Source organism: Colias croceus, chromosome 18 (genome assembly GCF_905220415.1).
Source record: "Colias croceus chromosome 18, ilColCroc2.1".
Lineage (NCBI taxonomy): Eukaryota > Metazoa > Arthropoda > Insecta > Lepidoptera > Pieridae > Colias > Colias croceus.
Genome location: NC_059554.1, coordinates 3012542 through 3031300, shown reverse-complemented (window position 1 = coordinate 3031300; position 18759 = coordinate 3012542). Strand labels below are relative to the sequence as shown.

At 35.9% G+C, this 18759-nt stretch overlaps 1 protein-coding gene across 1 annotated transcript in view; it reads right to left on the bottom strand.

The window, feature by feature from the left end:
• Positions 1-18759, bottom strand: part of LOC123699894 (metastasis-associated protein MTA3) — a 58500-nt gene that overhangs the window by 1812 nt on the left and 37929 nt on the right. Inside the window, exons 4-15 of the mRNA XM_045646942.1 lie at positions 10701-10894; positions 9379-9496; positions 8459-8661; positions 7414-7602; positions 6724-6857; positions 6190-6314; positions 5546-5646; positions 4944-5063; positions 3124-3340; positions 1755-1973; positions 802-933; positions 89-94 (exon numbers count right to left, since the gene is read on the bottom strand). Of these exons, the coding sequence (XP_045502898.1) occupies positions 89-94; positions 802-933; positions 1755-1973; positions 3124-3340; positions 4944-5063; positions 5546-5646; positions 6190-6314; positions 6724-6857; positions 7414-7602; positions 8459-8661; positions 9379-9496; positions 10701-10894 (1758 nt within the window). The remainder of the gene's footprint in view (positions 1-88; positions 95-801; positions 934-1754; positions 1974-3123; positions 3341-4943; positions 5064-5545; positions 5647-6189; positions 6315-6723; positions 6858-7413; positions 7603-8458; positions 8662-9378; positions 9497-10700; positions 10895-18759) is intronic.

Genomic DNA, 18759 nt, shown 5'->3' with positions numbered 1-18759 from the left:
GTCATAAAAAAGACAATACAAATTTTGTCAAAGTATTTTTTTTTAAGTAAGAAATAAAATAGTGATTTCTATATCTTATTTTATTTACCTGTTGCTACTCCATTGAAAGCGGGAGCAAATACATTATTGCGTTAGTTACAAGTTCACATCATCAAGTTAGAATAAAAAAGTAATAAAGAATCATAAGTAGGAGCAAAAGGGAAAATTATCATTATCATAAAAAGTTATGTTTTTATTATTTTTTATTATTTATAATGCTATTTTTGTATGTTTGTATATGTTGGAATAAATGGTTTCTTTCTTTCAATATTAGCAGATGTATACAGAGTGTCCCACTGTTGGTTGAGCTTAGCTCAAAGGATGTTATAACATCGTAAATAAAACGTGTAAACTATAGTTTTGCATACGCTGAGTACGTAAAAAATACTTATAATATTCCAGACGCATTTTTTTTTCGAATAGATGAATTCTTAAAACTCTATGTTGTACACCCATAACAGGCAACCCGCCCGACTTTGCCATTAGCACGTGAGCTATCGTTTAAGATTATGTTTTCATAGAGAAAATGCTCACATTAGACAAGCGGTATATGCTGGCTGCGCGAAGCTAGAGAAGAAATCATGGATTTTTAGGAAAAATTTAGCAAACAATTTATGACGTAATATTTTTTATCGTAACGTAGTTCTCTAAGTAGGTATTTTAAACGTGATCAGTGTATGCAAAACTACAAGGTCCTTCGCGCTAAGTATACCAATAGCGGGACACCCTGTATAATGTGTATGTATGAGGGCTGGCACTCACTGTCGAGTCCGTTAATGTCATCAAAGGCGCGCCGCTTGAGCGCGAGCGGTGCGGCGGGCGCGGGCGCGGCCGCGGCGCGAGCTGCTTCCAGCTCCGCGCGGGACACCACGCGCTCGTACATCAGGCTGCCGTCTGTGCGTGTAATATAGTACACACTGGTCAATACGTGTTGTGAGCATTTGTTCAATAATGTTAAAAAGTACAGTACGATTACGACATAAACTTAAGGCGAGGCTCAAGTATGCTCTTGTACATGGAAAGAAAAAGACCCAATAAATCATATTATACTAAAGTTCCATTTTGATTGTATGTGTGACTGTTTCAGAATATTAATGCAAATTCACATAAAATTTAGGGAGCCTCCCCTTAATTGCAGCTCGGAATATCGAATGATCAGATGCGCAGAAATAAATTTTAGATATTAACGGAACGTTTAGGGTTGGATACCTGCGCGCTCGTGCACTCGCACCTAACTTCCGAACCGCCATTAAGTTTCAATCGAACTGGTACTATGCAATGCAATCCTATGAGAATAGGATTAAGGATACACGATATTGAACTTTCTATTATGTTTTTTTTGTATTTCAAAAATGTTTATTTTATTGTTTTAATCCTTTACATTAAAATTTAAATATAAATGTTATTGCTTCTAAGTTTAATACATCGTTTGAATTTAAAATGTTGTCACACAATCACGCTCACTTGAATTGCGTGACACGAATTTAATTTTATACTAAAAAATAGGAAAATATTTCATATCTCAATCAATGTTATTCAAATACATTTTTACGGTTCATGTATCATTTAACGAAATTCAGATTTTATAGTAGGGTATATAAAGAAATATCTGTAACATACAACTTTTAACACTTTTCTATGCATATAATATAATATTTGATAGTAAAGAACATCATAATTCACAACACGGTATCACACAGTGAACATTGCCGTACCGGGCGCCTTGGGCGGCTTGGGGAAGGCGACGTGGTGCGGCGCGGGCATCTTGTCCTTGGGCGTGAGCGTGAGCCAGTCCTGCGCGCGCGGCGCGGGCGAGCCGTGCGCCTGCGCCAGCCGCGTGGCCACCGCGCCCACCGGCCCGCGCGCGCGCGCCGCGCCCTGCGGGGCCGCGCCCGCGCCCGCACCGCCCGCACCGCCCGCCATCGCTAGCGTGCCTGTAACGTATACATAGATTGTTACACTGTGAATTATACTGAAAACAGTAAAAAATGTGTGCGTGTACTAGTGTACACACGTAAGAAGTGAAACTTCTTGCGACCTTAGTTTTCAAAAAATAATTTACTATATGCAACTTTACAGAAATACGTCGAATCACGCGTGGTAGGGATGAGAAAAAGATGGCGCGTAACGAAAAAATGTTACAATAAAAAATTTTCCAACCCCGATAAAGAAGTTTCACTTCAAAAATATCATTACTTTTATCGACTACTAGTTTTCCAACCGCAGCTTAGCCCGCTTTGTCAAAAACCTAATAAATTATATACTAAAACCTTCCTCTTGAAACACTCTATCTATTAAAAAAAATAAAAAATTGGTTGTCTGTAAAGTCGGATTACTGACGATAGTTGAACGTGACAACGATTGTACGTTCCGCGCTCTCGCTTGCACTTCAAGCCTTACATGGAACGCCTCAGATGACTCAGAGCGATGTAACGCCGCATGAGTCATGTTTTTTCGGGCGTGCAGCCGGCTCTATCGAATTATAAGACGTTGTCACGTCAAAAAAAAACCGCATTAAAGTCTGTTGCGTAATTTTAAAGATTTGGGACATAGGGAAGATATACTTAGATTATTATACAATGAATTATGTAACATCTTTAAATCTTCTACATTTCTTGCAAAATAAATTAAATCATTTCATTTCATTACAAAGGGACATAGCAGAAAGCGACTTTGTTTTATACTATGTACTGATAATTGTCTAATAACATTATTAGTTAAATTCATCACTTTAGACAAGTGAATTTGGTACATCAGACAAATAGAAACAAGACGTTGATAAATAGATAAATAATAGTACAGAAACGACAAATATACAATGTATAAAAAAAAAATAGTTCTTATTTATATTTTAAGTTATACAAGATACAAGTCTATACTGACTCTCATTCAACTATAAAGACTGATATTACAATCTCCTGATTTTTTACCTCATAGCTTTTATACATTTTCATTGAGTTGAGGCGATCGTCGAGTTCAAATTGTACTGTGTTATGTATTACTTAGTACTAAATAAACGATTTTTATTTTATTATTTTTTTTATCGAATCTGACATGTAAGGTGAACAAGAATGGCATACTCACACTCGTGTTTGACCTGGTGCAGGTTGATGGGCGAGAAGGGCGAGCGCGCGAAGTGCCTGGGGCGGCGCAGCGCGCGCACGAGGCGGCGCGCGAGGCGCGTGAAGGGCGAGGCGCGCAGGTAGAACGCCGCGCGCGTCTTCATCACCGGCCGCGCGCCCTCGCAGCCGCCGTGCGCCGTCGCCACGTGCCGCGCCAGGTGCGCGCGCAGCTTGAACTCCTGCGACCATGTACATGATTATAACACCACAACATTTAAGTAGAATACGGTGTCGTCTAAGTAAGATGTAAACAACGTACACACGGTTACAACAAGGTCTCATTTATGTAGGATTTATAATACGGTGTCGACTGTCGTCTAGGACGTTTTGTAAACAACGATAAACTAAAAATTAATAAAAAGGAATTGTAATTAAATCTTATTTCTTTTAAGTTGTAATTTTTTTTTATTATCACATGACGAAATTATCTCTATGTAGAGCCATTTTAATAGGCAACATTTGACAGTTCATCAAAATTCAACAACGTAACCTAGGAACGACGACATAACATGATATTTCGTTTTGTTAGAACTGCACATTTGCTTAACTTTTTTCAATAACGATTACATATTTTTAATAATAATGACCGATACAAGTAATTTTAAGATTTCATTTTACTGATAAACCATCCTAAACATTATAAACAATTTCTGAATTGAAGAACTGACGTCGCTACAATTTTGTGTCAATAAACCTTTTTTCTTTTTAAATACTAGAGACGTTACTCTAAAAATCGAAATCTGACATCTAGAATCGAATGCATTGATTACTTGTGAATAAAAATCATCATAAATTAATAAATTCGATTGACAAATGTTTCAAATCCGTATCGATTAATACACTTTAATCGATGTTTTTAAGCAGGTTACCTCTCTTCGAAGATAAAATTGATAGACGTCAAATGTTGCCTATTAAATTGGCTCGACTATAATAATCATTATATTTTAATTTTGTATTTCTTCTTATTGTTTGTTTTAATTACCATATTTTTGTAAAAATTGGTGCCAAATAAATGAATTTGAGTTTGAGTATATTGTTACAGAAGTATTAATAACTAGCTTCGCCCCGCGGTTTCACCCGCGTGGCTCGTTCTGACTCTTCGGTTGGTCTTAGCGTGATGATATATAGCCTATAACCTTGCTCGATAAATAAGCTATCCAACACTGAAAGAATTTTTCAAGTCGGACTAGTAGTGTCTAATACACTTGATCTAACGGTGTTCTACACTTTTGATTTTACACACACACCCACACTATCTACGATGAATGAATGTTTTATAGTATATGAACATATTACGCTATAAAACTCAAATGTTATAGATTTTTACAACGATCTTCCCTTACAAGAATGAGAATGCGAGTTTTGTATTTACGTGTCTACACTAATATTATAAAGAGGAAAACTTTGTTTGTTTGATTGGCTTATAAACTACTGGACCGATTTTGATGAAATTTGGCACAGACAATCTTTAGACCCTGAGAAAGAACATAGGCTACCTTTTATTGCGAAATATACTAGTTGTAAATAACTTTATAGGTTACTAGCGGTCCGCCCCGGCTTCGCCTGTGGTACATATTAACGTTTTCTCTACATAAGAACCATCCTCGTACTTCAAGGAATATAATAAAAAAAGAATTATCGAAATCGGTTCAGCCGTTCTCGAGTTATGCGCTTACCAACACATTTTGGGATTTATTTTTATATTATAGATTTGTGTTATGATTGTGTGTGGTGTTGTTTAACCGACGATAAAAATCATTATTACGATGAACAATAAGTTACCTTAGCGCAGTTGAGCACAGTGCATCGGTGCGGGCGGTGCGAGGCGGACAGCGCGCCCTCCTCGCCCTCGCCGCGCGCCCGCGCCGGTTCCGGCTCGCTTTCCCCGAACACGCCCGCCGTCTGCACGCATATTACATTTATTTACACATACACATATTATAAATATACGTTTTTTATACGAGTTTGATATTATAATAATATTCGATAATATTGGAAACATTTTATTTTTTTGTATTAAATTAATAATGGGTGTCGCATACACCGTAAAAAAATTTAAGTATTACAGTATTCGCAGAATAATAGCGGTTATTACACATGTTTAAGTCATCTATATCATAAGTGTATATATATTTTTACTACTTTTTCTGGACGATTTTATTGTTTATTTAATAAATATCTAATTATATTTTATTCTAGCCACTCACCCCAGCCCCATCCAGGTTGACCTATTGAAAAATAACCTCTATATCAATATGCAATAATGTAGTTTACAACTGGGGAAAGAATTATCAAAATCGGTTCAGAGATTACCTCTAACAAACATACTAAGAAATTTTATGTTTTATATAGAAGTAATTTTTCTATATTTGTGCGAGTATTACCTTAAGTCCTCCGTATTTCTTCCAATACTGCCAGCAGGAGCCGCACAATCTGTACTGTAAATGCTGCGGTCCCCACGCGTACCACTGGTTTGAGTTTGAAACTGGAATTATAAATCATTAATTAAAATAACAGAAAACACGACGTATAAAAATGTACACAGAAAATAACAATGGCTAAAATAAAATCAATAACTAATCTCTTTGTGACAGACAAACGCGACACCTCAACTTGAAAAAAGAACATAATGCATTTATTATTATTATGCGAGATTTTTGGATTTGTAATAAAAAAAAGTTGAGTTATTAGGCACGTAAAAATATCATCGGGACGTACTGTCAATTTTTGGTCATCGTTTAAGGCTAGTTTTAGTTTCACGGTCCACGTGACCAGCCTAACAACGTACCTACGAGCTTAAAATAATGAAGATTTTTATAAAAAATCTAAAAAATTTACATGATAAATCCATTACGTTTTGAAGTGAAACTTCTTATGTGCGTTGAGAGTAAAATTTTTATTGCAATACCGTCTTCGTCGTACGTTATGTAGTAAAGCGACGATTTTGGTATATCGCTTGCCAAAGAAGTTTCACTTCTGGCACGTACTCGGCACATATGCTTTTTTTTTAACTTGAGATACAACTGACCTTGACACGAGGCGCACACGGAGGGCGCGATGGCGGCGGTGCCGTTGGTGCCGCCGTTGAGCACCGCGCCCTTGCCGTTCGTGCCGCCGTTGGTGCTCGTGATCAGCGCCGGGTTCGGCTTGTTGCTGTAAACGCACGCCGTTTAGTCGTAGCTTATGAGTTGGGGTGGGAGAAAATAAAATATACGAAGCAGAATTATGTGGGGATATTAATGATTTTATATCCTTTTCAGAAATAATATTTAATGCGATTGCATATGGCAATAATATAATAACAGTTTAAGAATAGTTTGATTATTTGTATATTGCGTATTTATTTATGCTAAACGATATATGCAAGAATCAGTATTCAAGATTCCATGATAATTACAATTAGAACACAATATCAACACCGGTAATCATATAACATTACACATTCATCAATGAATAGTCTTGCAAAGTTTAACCACACTATCTTAAAAGTGTATATCCCACTAAAAAACGCAACATAAATCCATAATAACAAGTACAAAACGTGTCGGGTACAAACACTCACTAGTTGGGAATGTACACTTGCTTCAGCTTGGACTCCGCCTCGACCGCCTTGACGCGCTTCTGCTGCACGTAGCGGTCCGTCGTCTTCCACATGTAGTAGTACTCCACCAGGTTCTTTAGCGTCTTCCATGGCAACTGGAATCGCAATGGGGTAAGCGTATCGTTATTTTGTAAGTGTAAAATGTATTCAATAATGCTGAATACTTAGATTGTCTAATCATAAATAATAATATATGTATCATATGTTAAAGGCAAGGTAAAAATTAAATACTTTCTTAACACTTTTTAAAACATACAAAGTTCAACCTGAATTATGAGAACAACATTTATGGTTAACTTTTGTAAAAAAGAAGCCACTGAAGGGATGAGTTTCTATATATTTCTTTACATAGTTAAGATTTGTATGACTACATAACTACAATAAAAATAATTGTCATTCTGTAGAATTTCTAGTTTTACTATACTAGTGTAAAATTCAATATTTAAAATTCATTTTATAATACATACACAGTATATAATACTAGCTGAAACGGCTGAAAATTTAACTGCTTTCAAAGGAATATTTTGACATTTTTGCAACATTTTCTAACCATTGACGACGCTGTATATAAACGGCGAATTTCTACAAAATGCCTGCGACATACAATAAGTACATATACATAAACATAATTTATAAAGAATTGCTACTCACAAAGTCCTGCCGTATATCAGCAAAGTCTTTGCCGTACTTGTCGAGCGCCTCCTCAAAGAGGTTCGCCTCTGAGGCCGACCACTCCTCCATCTCGTCGCGGCACAGCACCGGCCCGGAGGCTGGCACTAGCGAGGATAATGCTGTCTCTATGCTGTACCCGCTCGCGTGCAGCGTGTCCATTGCGTGGAACTGTGGTATAGAATTGGTACATTCAGTTAACTAATGATAATTATTTGATATTTAGATTTATAGCAATCAAATGCTTTTAAAATGTGCAAATTGTTAAACGAATAGAAAAAAAATCGAAAAAAGATGGGTTTCGAACCCGCGTCGATCGCCTTGACAAGGCGAAAAGGCGAAAGACGTGCTCATGTACACTCTAACTACGCAGTCTCTAGGTAGAGTGTATAGTCTAGTAACACAGTCTTTACGTAGAGCGTATGCAACAACTCTCGAGGGTGATGTCCCGGCTGCAACTGCACTGGGACTGTGCTCATGGTCTCTAACTATTCGGTCTGTAGCCTGTAGGTAGAGTGTAAAGACTAACTACACGGTCTCTACATAGAGCGAGCCTCTACTTAGAGAGTATGCAACACCTCGGTCTCTACATAGAACGAGCCTCTACGTAAAGTATATGCAGCAACTCTGTCTCTACATAGAGCAACAATTCACGAGGGTGATGACGCAGCTGGGACTCTATATTATGGAGTATACTGTCTTACTACTCGGTCTCTACATAGAGCAACAACTCACGAGCGTGATGTCCCGGTTAGTTACTCTACCAATAAAGTAATAAACTCTCTTTGTTCTAACTCTAACTACACGGTCTCTACATAGAGCAACAACTCACGAGGTTGATCTCCCGAATGGGACTACTACTACTACTACTACTACTACTCTTGGACTCTCTAACAATACAGTCTCTACATAGAGCAACAACTCACGAGCGTGATGTCCCGGTTAGTGACTCTACCAATAAAGTAATAAACTCTATACTCTTGGACTCTCTAACAATACAGTCTCTACGTAGAGCATGTTTACTCACGAGGGTGATGTCCCGGCTGGCGGCTGCTGCGGACATGTGCAGCGAGGGCTGCTTCACACTGGAGGAGCAGTCGAGCGCGCGCGCGAACGTGCCCACCGAGCGCGACACCACGAGGAACTGGTCGATCTGCCGGTCCGTCAGACCGTGCTGCGGCGTCCACACTAGCGTTTCTAGTTCGGTGCCGCTGCGACCGTCCTCCTCGCCTATAATGCAATGTGTAATACTTAGTTATGTTTCAAAATAATCAATCAAATGCAATGTTAATAAAACCAAATAATATGACACTATATTTAATACATATCAATATAATTCTTATGCGTTTTCCTCTTTAAAATATTAGTGCAGATAAATGTTAAAATATGTATCCCAAATCTCCGTCAAAATAACAATTGAAAATTAACTTAATTTTCAATATCATCCTTATCATGATAATAAATAATAATGATGCATACATACTTTTCTTGTAATACACTCAGATATTTAGAATTATATGATACAATTAATGTTTGTACTAAATATGAACTAGAAAAAAACAATTTTTTTAAGTCATTGCCTACAAGTAGGTATTCTCAATTGATAAATTCCTCGACTATATATTATGTAATATTTAATATTCTAATTATAGAAGAGGAAATTTATTTGAACATCAGTTACTGTTATGATTATTGAGAATTCATTAATCATAACACCTAAACATTAATCATTTTCATCATATATTTTTATTATTATAAACATATAATTTATTTTTGTATACTAGGTGACCAACAGGTTTTATTTTCTTATTGGTTTTCGTGATTTTTCACGTCAATAAAAATATGTTTATGGGTAATAAATAATTATAAATGACTGAGTTCAGCTTTATTCAAATATAATTATGAAACATTATACTATGTGAAATGAAAATAATTGGAGTATCTTACCTTCTTTTAATAAATTAGTTACTTCAGTCTGATATCTACTTCCAACTCTGATTTCACCCTTATCTGCTAATAAAGTCTTTTGTGAAGGATCAAATACTAAACAATAAAAAAATGCGTCCTGAAACAAACAGAAAAATTGTGAATTAATATTTATGTATAAACATCGTATTAAATAGAGTGGTAGTTTGAAGTATCAGTACTTTTAAGCTGATCGAAAATTAATTGTTTTCAATCATTGCCTACAACTATATGTGAACATTAGATACAATATATTTCCCGACATTAACTTTAACTGGGTTCAACAAAATTTCTATTCATGGGCCTAGAGATAACACCATGATGCGGTGGGAATGTAGCCTTGTTACCTAATTTGTAAACAACCAAATAATCTGATATTTAGTTTTTGATAACATCTTTATAAATATATTTTTTTAAAGTATAGAAAAAATCGATCACGAGACGGGATTTGAACCCGTAATTTTTGTCAAAAGACGCGGGTTCGAATCCGCGCGATCGAGATTTTCCTATTCTTTAAATTAAATCTAATAAAAATTTAAAACATCTACACAAGAAAAAGAGCAGCGGAAGCGCGTCGCGTTCCGCTCAATCGATCACAGAAATTATTCCATTACACTTGTGTCCTTGCAATATTAACATCGCTGTGACACGGCGATCCTTATATGTGTAGACTATAGAGACAGTAATAAAATATAACAGGAAACGCAGACATTGATACGAGATAGGACGGTAAGTGCATGCTCATTTCCTTATTAGTTGGCGTTCATCATATTATATTATTGTTACTTACTATATTGTCGCCCGGACATAATATCAAGTGAGCGTTTTTTTTAAATAATACCCCAAACAAATTTCGTCTACATTTTAATACACTATTTCTAAGGAATACAATATAATAAAAGTAATAAGTCCTGTCTCATTACTTTTTCACAAAATAAACTACCAATATTGAAAATATAACAGTAACTTTAACAGTAACAAGATTTTAATGAAAGCCCCGAGATCAAATTAAAGTTTTAACATTTTTCTCAGTTGATTTTGCAGCTTGCTATTTCTCAGAAATAATTTCGATTGTGTCGTAGTAAATAGAGTAAAAAACAATAAAATTTCTAATGACATTTAAAAGAAAAGTTGCAACTAAGTAAGATCGATAAGTTTGCGTCATCCTTCCATTAATCCAGTAATAAAAACTTACATACATCCATCATCACTATCTTCCGCATTTATAATTTTTACAGGATATAGGATACAATATGACATACAATACAATTAGGCAATGTGTCGCGGCGGCAGTACATACTCACATCCTTATTGAGATAGCTGAGCAGCGACTCGGTCTCGTTGAGCAGCGTGACGCTGCACTTGCCGCGGATGTGCGTGGCCGGCAGCGTCTCCACGTGCCGCGAGAGGAACAGCTCGCGGTGCTTTGCTTGGTGCCGCTGCTTCGGCGCCAGCCCGTCGCCGCCGGGCAACTCACTAGATTCCTCCTCCATTGCCACTGGAATTCACATCAAATGTTCGTTACAATACGTTACTAATTGATATTTTTGTTTAGCTTGATAATAACAGATTTCATCACTTGCTGATAATGTCCCTTATAGCCTAACACTTTCGTATATAATAGATAAGCTGGAAAGAAATTATTCAGAAGTTGTGAAACCAGCCATTCATATTTCGTTTTTAGTTTCAAGGAGCTATTAATAAGGAGATAATATTTTTAACCAGCATATTACTAAGGTATTGAAGACTTACTGGAAAAGTGGTCCGTTTGCGGTAGGGAATAATAAACCTAACGTAAATATATTAAAATTGTTTATGAAACCAACAAGTAGGAAGTTATATTATAATGCTACACTTTTAGAAAACCCGAGTAGTTCTTGTACATAAAATCAACAAATATTTCAAATCCTTCAGAGGTAAACATAAGGTTGGATTATAGTTTATAGTGTGATGAATCACATATATTTGATTTGAATAATTATCATTAATGCGATCGAAACATATTTCCTTTAAAACGTACAATATAACGACAGGACAGAAACATATCATACTTAAATAAATAGTTATCAGAATAATCACCAAAGCAACGAAAAGTAAAACAAATAGACAGCCATGATAGATGGTGGAGACGATATAAAAATAAAATATGAATGCTGTAATGTCCGTTAAGTAATAGTCATAAAATCATCAGTTTGACATAGGGTGGTATTAATTGGTTATGCTCTGTTTCCCTAGGTGCCTTGTGAGTTGCGAGAGACGCGGGGAACGCTTGGGCTCACTAAAGGCAGGTGCGTGCGAAACGTACGCTTCGGGCTTTGGCTTTTTGTTACTTGCTGTTGAATGACGCCCTAATAAACGTTACATGTAAAAGTAAATATGGCTATTATCCCCGTGTATGTGCCGCTAGTCGAGTGGTGATATTTTGTGATTAGAATTGTAGATAATAAACAGAGTCTGTATCGGTTAACGGTCAAATATAACCATGTCTTAACAAACAGTTGTAACGTGTATTATGGTAAGATCAAGTTTTAAAGAGAGATTCACTGATATATTTGTGAAGCAAGTCGAATTGGAAAGTTGCATAAATGTTTAATTGTGACGAGACACACCCATGATGGCGAAGTCGCAAGCAATGCGCCGTATAAAATTTAAAGCGTCGCACCGCCGAAACAATTAGGTCATGTTAATAATTCATTCAGTACATAAATTAAAACTTGGCGATATCGAGGACCGGTTTTAAGTTAAGATGGCCTTTGTGTGGTAACGCGGCGCGTGCGGCCGGCGGGGAGAGGGAGGTGCGGGCCCGTGGGGTGGGTGCGTACTGGCTACTTATTATTATCACGCAGATTCCTCGCATAAACCACACGGTTAATAAAGACTAGCCGAGCTAAATGCCGACGTGCGATTATAGCAAAACACGTGTTCACCGCGGGGTGGTCTATAGACTATACGCTCTACACATACCTACATGGGCAGGAAAGATCGGATTCGAACGACTAATTGTTTTATTATTACTTATACGTGTGTGTTTAGATAAACTAACGGGACAGTAACAAAGAAAGTCTCCGTTTAAATCCGAAATACAGTTTGTTTAATTTGCAAAGAATATGTTAAGGGCGACGTTAATTCCAGCGGCAATAAAAGCCGAGGGTTGTCTAAGAGGGATAAAGAGAACTACTACTTTTTGTTTTCCATTATAGAAATGATAGCAGCAGTTTTCGAGGTTAAATTTTGTGTTATCGATACTACTTTAAATTTATAATTAGGCAGACGCGTCTCTCAACGCTAAAAGGAAAACAAAAGCATTTAATTTTGGACTCAATTAATTAAATGTTTATGTATAATAAAACTGAGTTACGAATTACTAAAAAAATCTCATAAAAATCTTATAGTTTACACTAATATGGACATTAAACAGGAAGAAAAGCTACATTATTCCTGAGTGCTACGGGTCATAGCGTTTTGTTTAATAGTTAATTTGTATATATGTAGTTTAAACTCGGGTAGAGCAGGGCGACTACACGATAAGCACGTTTAAATTATAACATTAGAATTAAAATAATTAACAATAAAAAAGTGATAACATTAACAATCCAACTTTGTATAAACAAATCTATTAAGGACAGTTACACAAAACCACCAATTACACGAAAACAATCAACCCATGTTTCAAACACCAAAAATAAAACTTGATAAAAAACGCAATAAAAATTAAAATATCGATACATCTCACACGGAACATCTCTAGTTGTCGCGGGCCGCCATTACCGAGCTTCGGTCGGGGGCGGCCGAATTGTGGGGGATTTACTTTATGATAATTATTTCGATTGGCTTCGCGTGAAAAGACTCGCGTAAAAGGGATTTCAAGACAAGTTTCTTCTGCTTGAATCATTGCTATTGCTTCTGTAGCATTAATTTGGTATTTTGATTAGGTTGGACATAGCCAATGATCAATGATCTATCAGTGACAAAACAGTTCTATGAATCAGAAACTCACATAAATAATAAAACTAAATACCATTTGTATTAACGGAACCCTAATTACTCTGCCAAATTATTTCAAGCCTATCATTTCGATTTTACTTAGAATTTCGTAATGTTTCAAAAAAACTAGAGAAGTCTACCCGGAGCTAAATCTTGTTTTAAATTATGCACAAACTGAGAATACAATACGTCAGGGAGTTGTACCTGTAAATATTTAAGTTGTGACTATTTTTCTTTTGTATAATAAGGCGAAACCAGGGTCAGCTACTAGTTTTACGTATATGTGAAGATAAATAATAAGGCTGTTTAATTAAACGCGAAGTATTCTTAGAATAAAAAAATAGAGGACATAAGGATAAGGTGTGTCGTACAATCAAATACCGGATAGTCTTATCTTCTTTATACATAATGTTTTTACTAAACCAAGTCATATATAGCATTGGGTTTAACTATGTATGTGTTTGTGAATAATATTGTCAAGCGCAATAGCTTTGAACAACTATAGACACAGTCTTATGGTCTTATGGATTGATAAATTTAATAAGTTTTGAACAAATCTAATTCGTTATTTATTCAGCATGTACAATACAGCTCCTGTTTGGTACCAATTTCAGGACTGATTTCATAATTTCAGCCAAATTTTATTTATTCTTTTTACGTGAAGTAAACATGTAAGCAACCCATACCAATTTTAGATTTTATATTATTCAGTCGAATAAGTAAAATATTATTTTTATTTTCTAATGATTATAAAATCTACATGTCGAATAGTTCTTCGGTAGTAGCGATTCTATTTTTAAACGAACGTATAATATAAAGTTAGTTTTTACCTCATCTTGGTAATTTATCAAATGTACAAGCCAAATCTCAAACGTAACGGTACTTGAAAAATTATAAAGTGTATAGTGTATCGTGTTATTCTAAGAAACTATAGCCACAGCGCGAAACGGTATGCAAAACGATGTTTTGCTAACAACATGAATATCAAATATGTTTATGGCTGAATATAGCTGAAGATATGAATTTAAACAATTATTGTTTCTATTACATGAACATGGCTTTTTTGATAATTTGAAGTTCGTATAAACCATGTTTAGTGTTTACCACAATGATGGTTTCATACTTCGTTCTAGTTTTTGCTAGGCTGGCTTATTGGCATTTTACGATGTTTGTAATAGACTGACATTAACTGAAATAAAACGATCTTTTAATATTTGGATTAATTTTAACAAGGTATTTTAATAGGAGAGCTTTGTATAAGGTATTTTAGCTGGGGTACACCGTATCACACCTTATCTTATCTCCCGCCATGGTGGCATTGTCAGCATCGAAGATTCTAGATTAGGACATAATGGAACAGCTTTGTTTGAGCCGCTACACTTTTGACTTTCATAATATATAACTTGTTTGGTTTTAAAGGAAAATATATTGTATTCTAGATTAGGACATAATGGAACAGCTTTGTTTGAGCCGCTACACTTTTGACTTTCATAATATATAACTTGTTTGGTTTTAAAGGAAAATATATTGTATGTGCTTTTGAAAAACGTTTAGCCATAGAGTAAACTTATCAAGACCGAGTTTATGCGGTAACCGCGCTGTCATGTCGTGGTGATTTTATAAGTGGGAAATAATTAATGCCTTTGTGTGTGTATTATACTACATATTTGGGGATCAGTTCATATTCGGCAATTCAATAACACGGGATTATGGTTCCACTCGCATCACTACGCAACTAATTAAAGCGTAGGCAAAGAGAAAATGGCAATCTGTGGAGGCCCCCACTAGTGGGGGGGTCGGTTACGTGTGCCCCCTTGGGGTGGTCGGGTGTATGGTTTTTCTACTCGGGCATCCTTTGCTTACTTATTGATCCAGTCAAATGTGTGGAGGTGGCGGTGTGGGTGGCGCGCCCACCCCGTACCACCCGAGGGGGGTACGTCCAAATAAATCTACCCGCCCGCGAAACACCGCAGTGACAACAGCGGTAGCCGGTAAGATGCGGTCGCGGTCCCGTTCACCACTCATCTCGAGGGACCGCGGCCTCCGGAGACGCCGCGGCGCGGGCCCGCTCCAGGCTCCATTCCGACCGATGCTCATTTAATTGATATCATTTCTATCGAAAGGTTGGCGGGTGCGACCTTAGAAATAAGCATGCGCGTCACCGCCTAAGGTACCTAGTATTTAAGCCGCGACGCCTCTACTGTATTCATAGGGGTCAATGACATTTCTATGAAACAAATACATATATCCTGCCCGTGTCTGGCGAATCGAAATTAAAACTTACCTCTGTATATAAATAGCAGTTAAGTAGGCATCAAATTATACGTATTATTTTAAAAGTGTGGGATACGATAAGAGAAAGTAATTAACATTAAAACGCGAATTTTTATACGCTGTTGGGTTTACTTTAACACTAAACCTACTGTTTTCTACAAACATATAAGAGACAAAAATTTTAGACATTTCATAAGTCATGAAGTAGACCTCATTGTGAATACTCAACAGAATATAATCATTTTTCAATCCATACATTTCTATGAGACAAAAAAATCAAAATCAACACGATATGTCGTCTGTCTAAATCATAATACGGCTACAACTGCTCTAATGGTCTATTCCGTAATTAACAATCGTATAACTTTATACTGAAACAATACATTGTTTAATTATGCAAGAAGCAATTGTCATTTCTCAAAATTGAAATCAACTCAAGATCAGTAGCAAGACATCACTTAAATCCGAAATGAGTCGCATTCAGCACGTTGCACGGTAATCCGTACAAAAAGCTGGCTCGTGAAAAGAGCCGCGAAAGAATGAAAAAGAAATTAAGAATAAAGCGTAAAAAGTCAACGTTTTTCCAGCCAAGAGGACTTGTTTATCTCCAGTTTGCTGTGGTGGAGCTAAATACCACTCGGTATCAAACACCTCCAACTCGTGCCAAGTGCTCGAACAAGATCCCTGTATTCATGAGCTACTTCAAAAATTCGATTCTATATCGCCTTTTTTGGTGAAATCTTTTTGTTCCGCTAACTATGATATGCTTGTTCATTTACATGGAATTTATAGCGATGTTTTTTTATTCATGTTGATAATTACACCTGATTTTGAAAAGACGTGGATTTCTTAAGTAGAAATGTCGTCGTAGGCTTAGATGGGTTGTTAAGATATTTTGTGTAATGTGAGTATGTTTTACGACGCTAAAAGTTTATTTACACGTTGGACAACTCAGTACCAGAGCTGGTTTAGGGACATATTATAGCGAACTAGTCAAATAAATACTACTCGTAACATTGGTTGAGAGCATTTATTTCAATTCTAATAGCATATTATGAATGGAACTTTGTTTTTTTAAATATATTTTAACATTTGATTTGATTAAAATAATACGTATACTGAACGTGGAAAAGAAGATTTGTTCTTGATCGTTTTGCCATTTCTCACAAATATTAGTTATTAATATTCGTTAATAATCTTTCATTGTAAGCCTTAGTAAAAACAAAAAAATATAACTTGCGGTTAGCGATAAGTTAGTTACTATTTGTGAATTTCAATAAATTAACTAAAATGATTTTGTACAATGTAGATGAAATGCTTAAAATTAATTAATACATTATTTAATACTGTATTTTTCATACAAATTGTATGAAAACCAAAAGCAACAGATAAATATTCATTCAACTCTAAATTCCCGAACGGGACCACAGAGCGCGCGGTTTCCGGGCCTTTACGAGAGTAAAAGTTCCCTCCACGTTGAAACTGTCCCGCGAAACGGACAATATCCAACTTACACTTTTACTAGACAATTTTATTTTTACTACATCTTTGTTAATGGTATGTGAATTAACATGACCTTGTCTGGTCAGATAGAAAGTGGACAGGTAGCATCCGCTTTATTTTTAGACACTTGAAATGTTCACTTGACCCCTGAAGTAGTTTGATGATTACAAGAAGTGTGTTTGTTGGCCACCTTCGCTTAAGATACACGATACAAACAAATGGTAGCAACCATAACTGAGCTAACTATTGTATGTTAGTAGTACTTGGTACTTATCGTATCAGAGGTCAAGTGATTACACTACTTTATTTAAATGCAACGTAGCTATACATGTTAATGGGATTAAGAGCATACGCTAAGATATTTAAATCCTCGTTTTACGACCCCTTAAACAGCCTGTTCGTTTTGTCAACATGTCCATAAAGTTTTCATTGCTTCTAACGCATCTATCTACAGCTTTTTCACAGGTTAATAATTCCTTAGGATTGAGTTCATATTATGTGTAGGTATGTGAAGTGTATTATATAGATTAATAAATTAATTGATTTATTGGTTCTTCTATAACATGATCAACGAGTAAAACATAAGCATTTGTAGCTGAATACCTTCACTTACTTACTTACTAGAGTGGCGCAGGGACCCAAAGTGAGTCTTGGCCTCCGACAATAAGAGCCTCCATTTGACTCTATCCTGAATACCTGAATACCTTCAAGTTATTTAAAATTATCGGAGTCGTATCTTTGTAAATTCAGATTTCTTCTTAAGTTTTGCAAATAGAACAATAAACTAAATTGAAGACATTTTTACAGAAAAATATTCTTATCATATTTATTACATATTTAGTATTTACGTTGGAGATAACAGAGTTAGATTTTAGATTATGTGCATTATTATACATAAAACGGTTCGATAAGTCGGGGGCAATATTAAACTGTTATTATCTTTCAGTGAAAGTTCAAACAAATATCTATATACTAATGGTTTTGTGGTCGATACTACAATCGGAATACACTTCCATATGCATTCAATAAAAAGTTTATATTTTCTCATTACGAACAGGCAACTCTGTTTCATGTATTTGTATGGTATCATCTCCCTTTCTAAAAAATGTTCATTCATCAGACTTTGTTCAGTGCCAGACTCAACGTCTCCTATTATAATAAACATAATATAAAGCATATCTAATTTAGCTAATGTACCGAGTGAGTGGTGAGTACATCTACTTGAATAGAAGCCGTTAAAATTTCATGATTGCTTCTTAGAAAAATATTCAGTAGATAAAAATGAATCGTAATAAAAGTGCATGTAGGTTATTCCATCTCACATTTTATCTCTTCAGTTTTATAGTTTGTTTTATAGGAGTGTAATTGCATATAAACGCGTTAACAGCATATATAGAAATATTTTTTAATGTGAGATGTGTATAAGAAACTAATTTATGTAGGGTTTAACGAGGTTTTTATGTACGACATTAAACCGACATCTTATAGAATTAGTGACAGTTTATCTCAAGTTAGGTCTTTCGCAACGAGAATTTCACAATAACAGAGCTGCGCGAGCGCCGGCTGCAGCGTCTATGAGTTGTTTAAGTGCAACTTGCAACA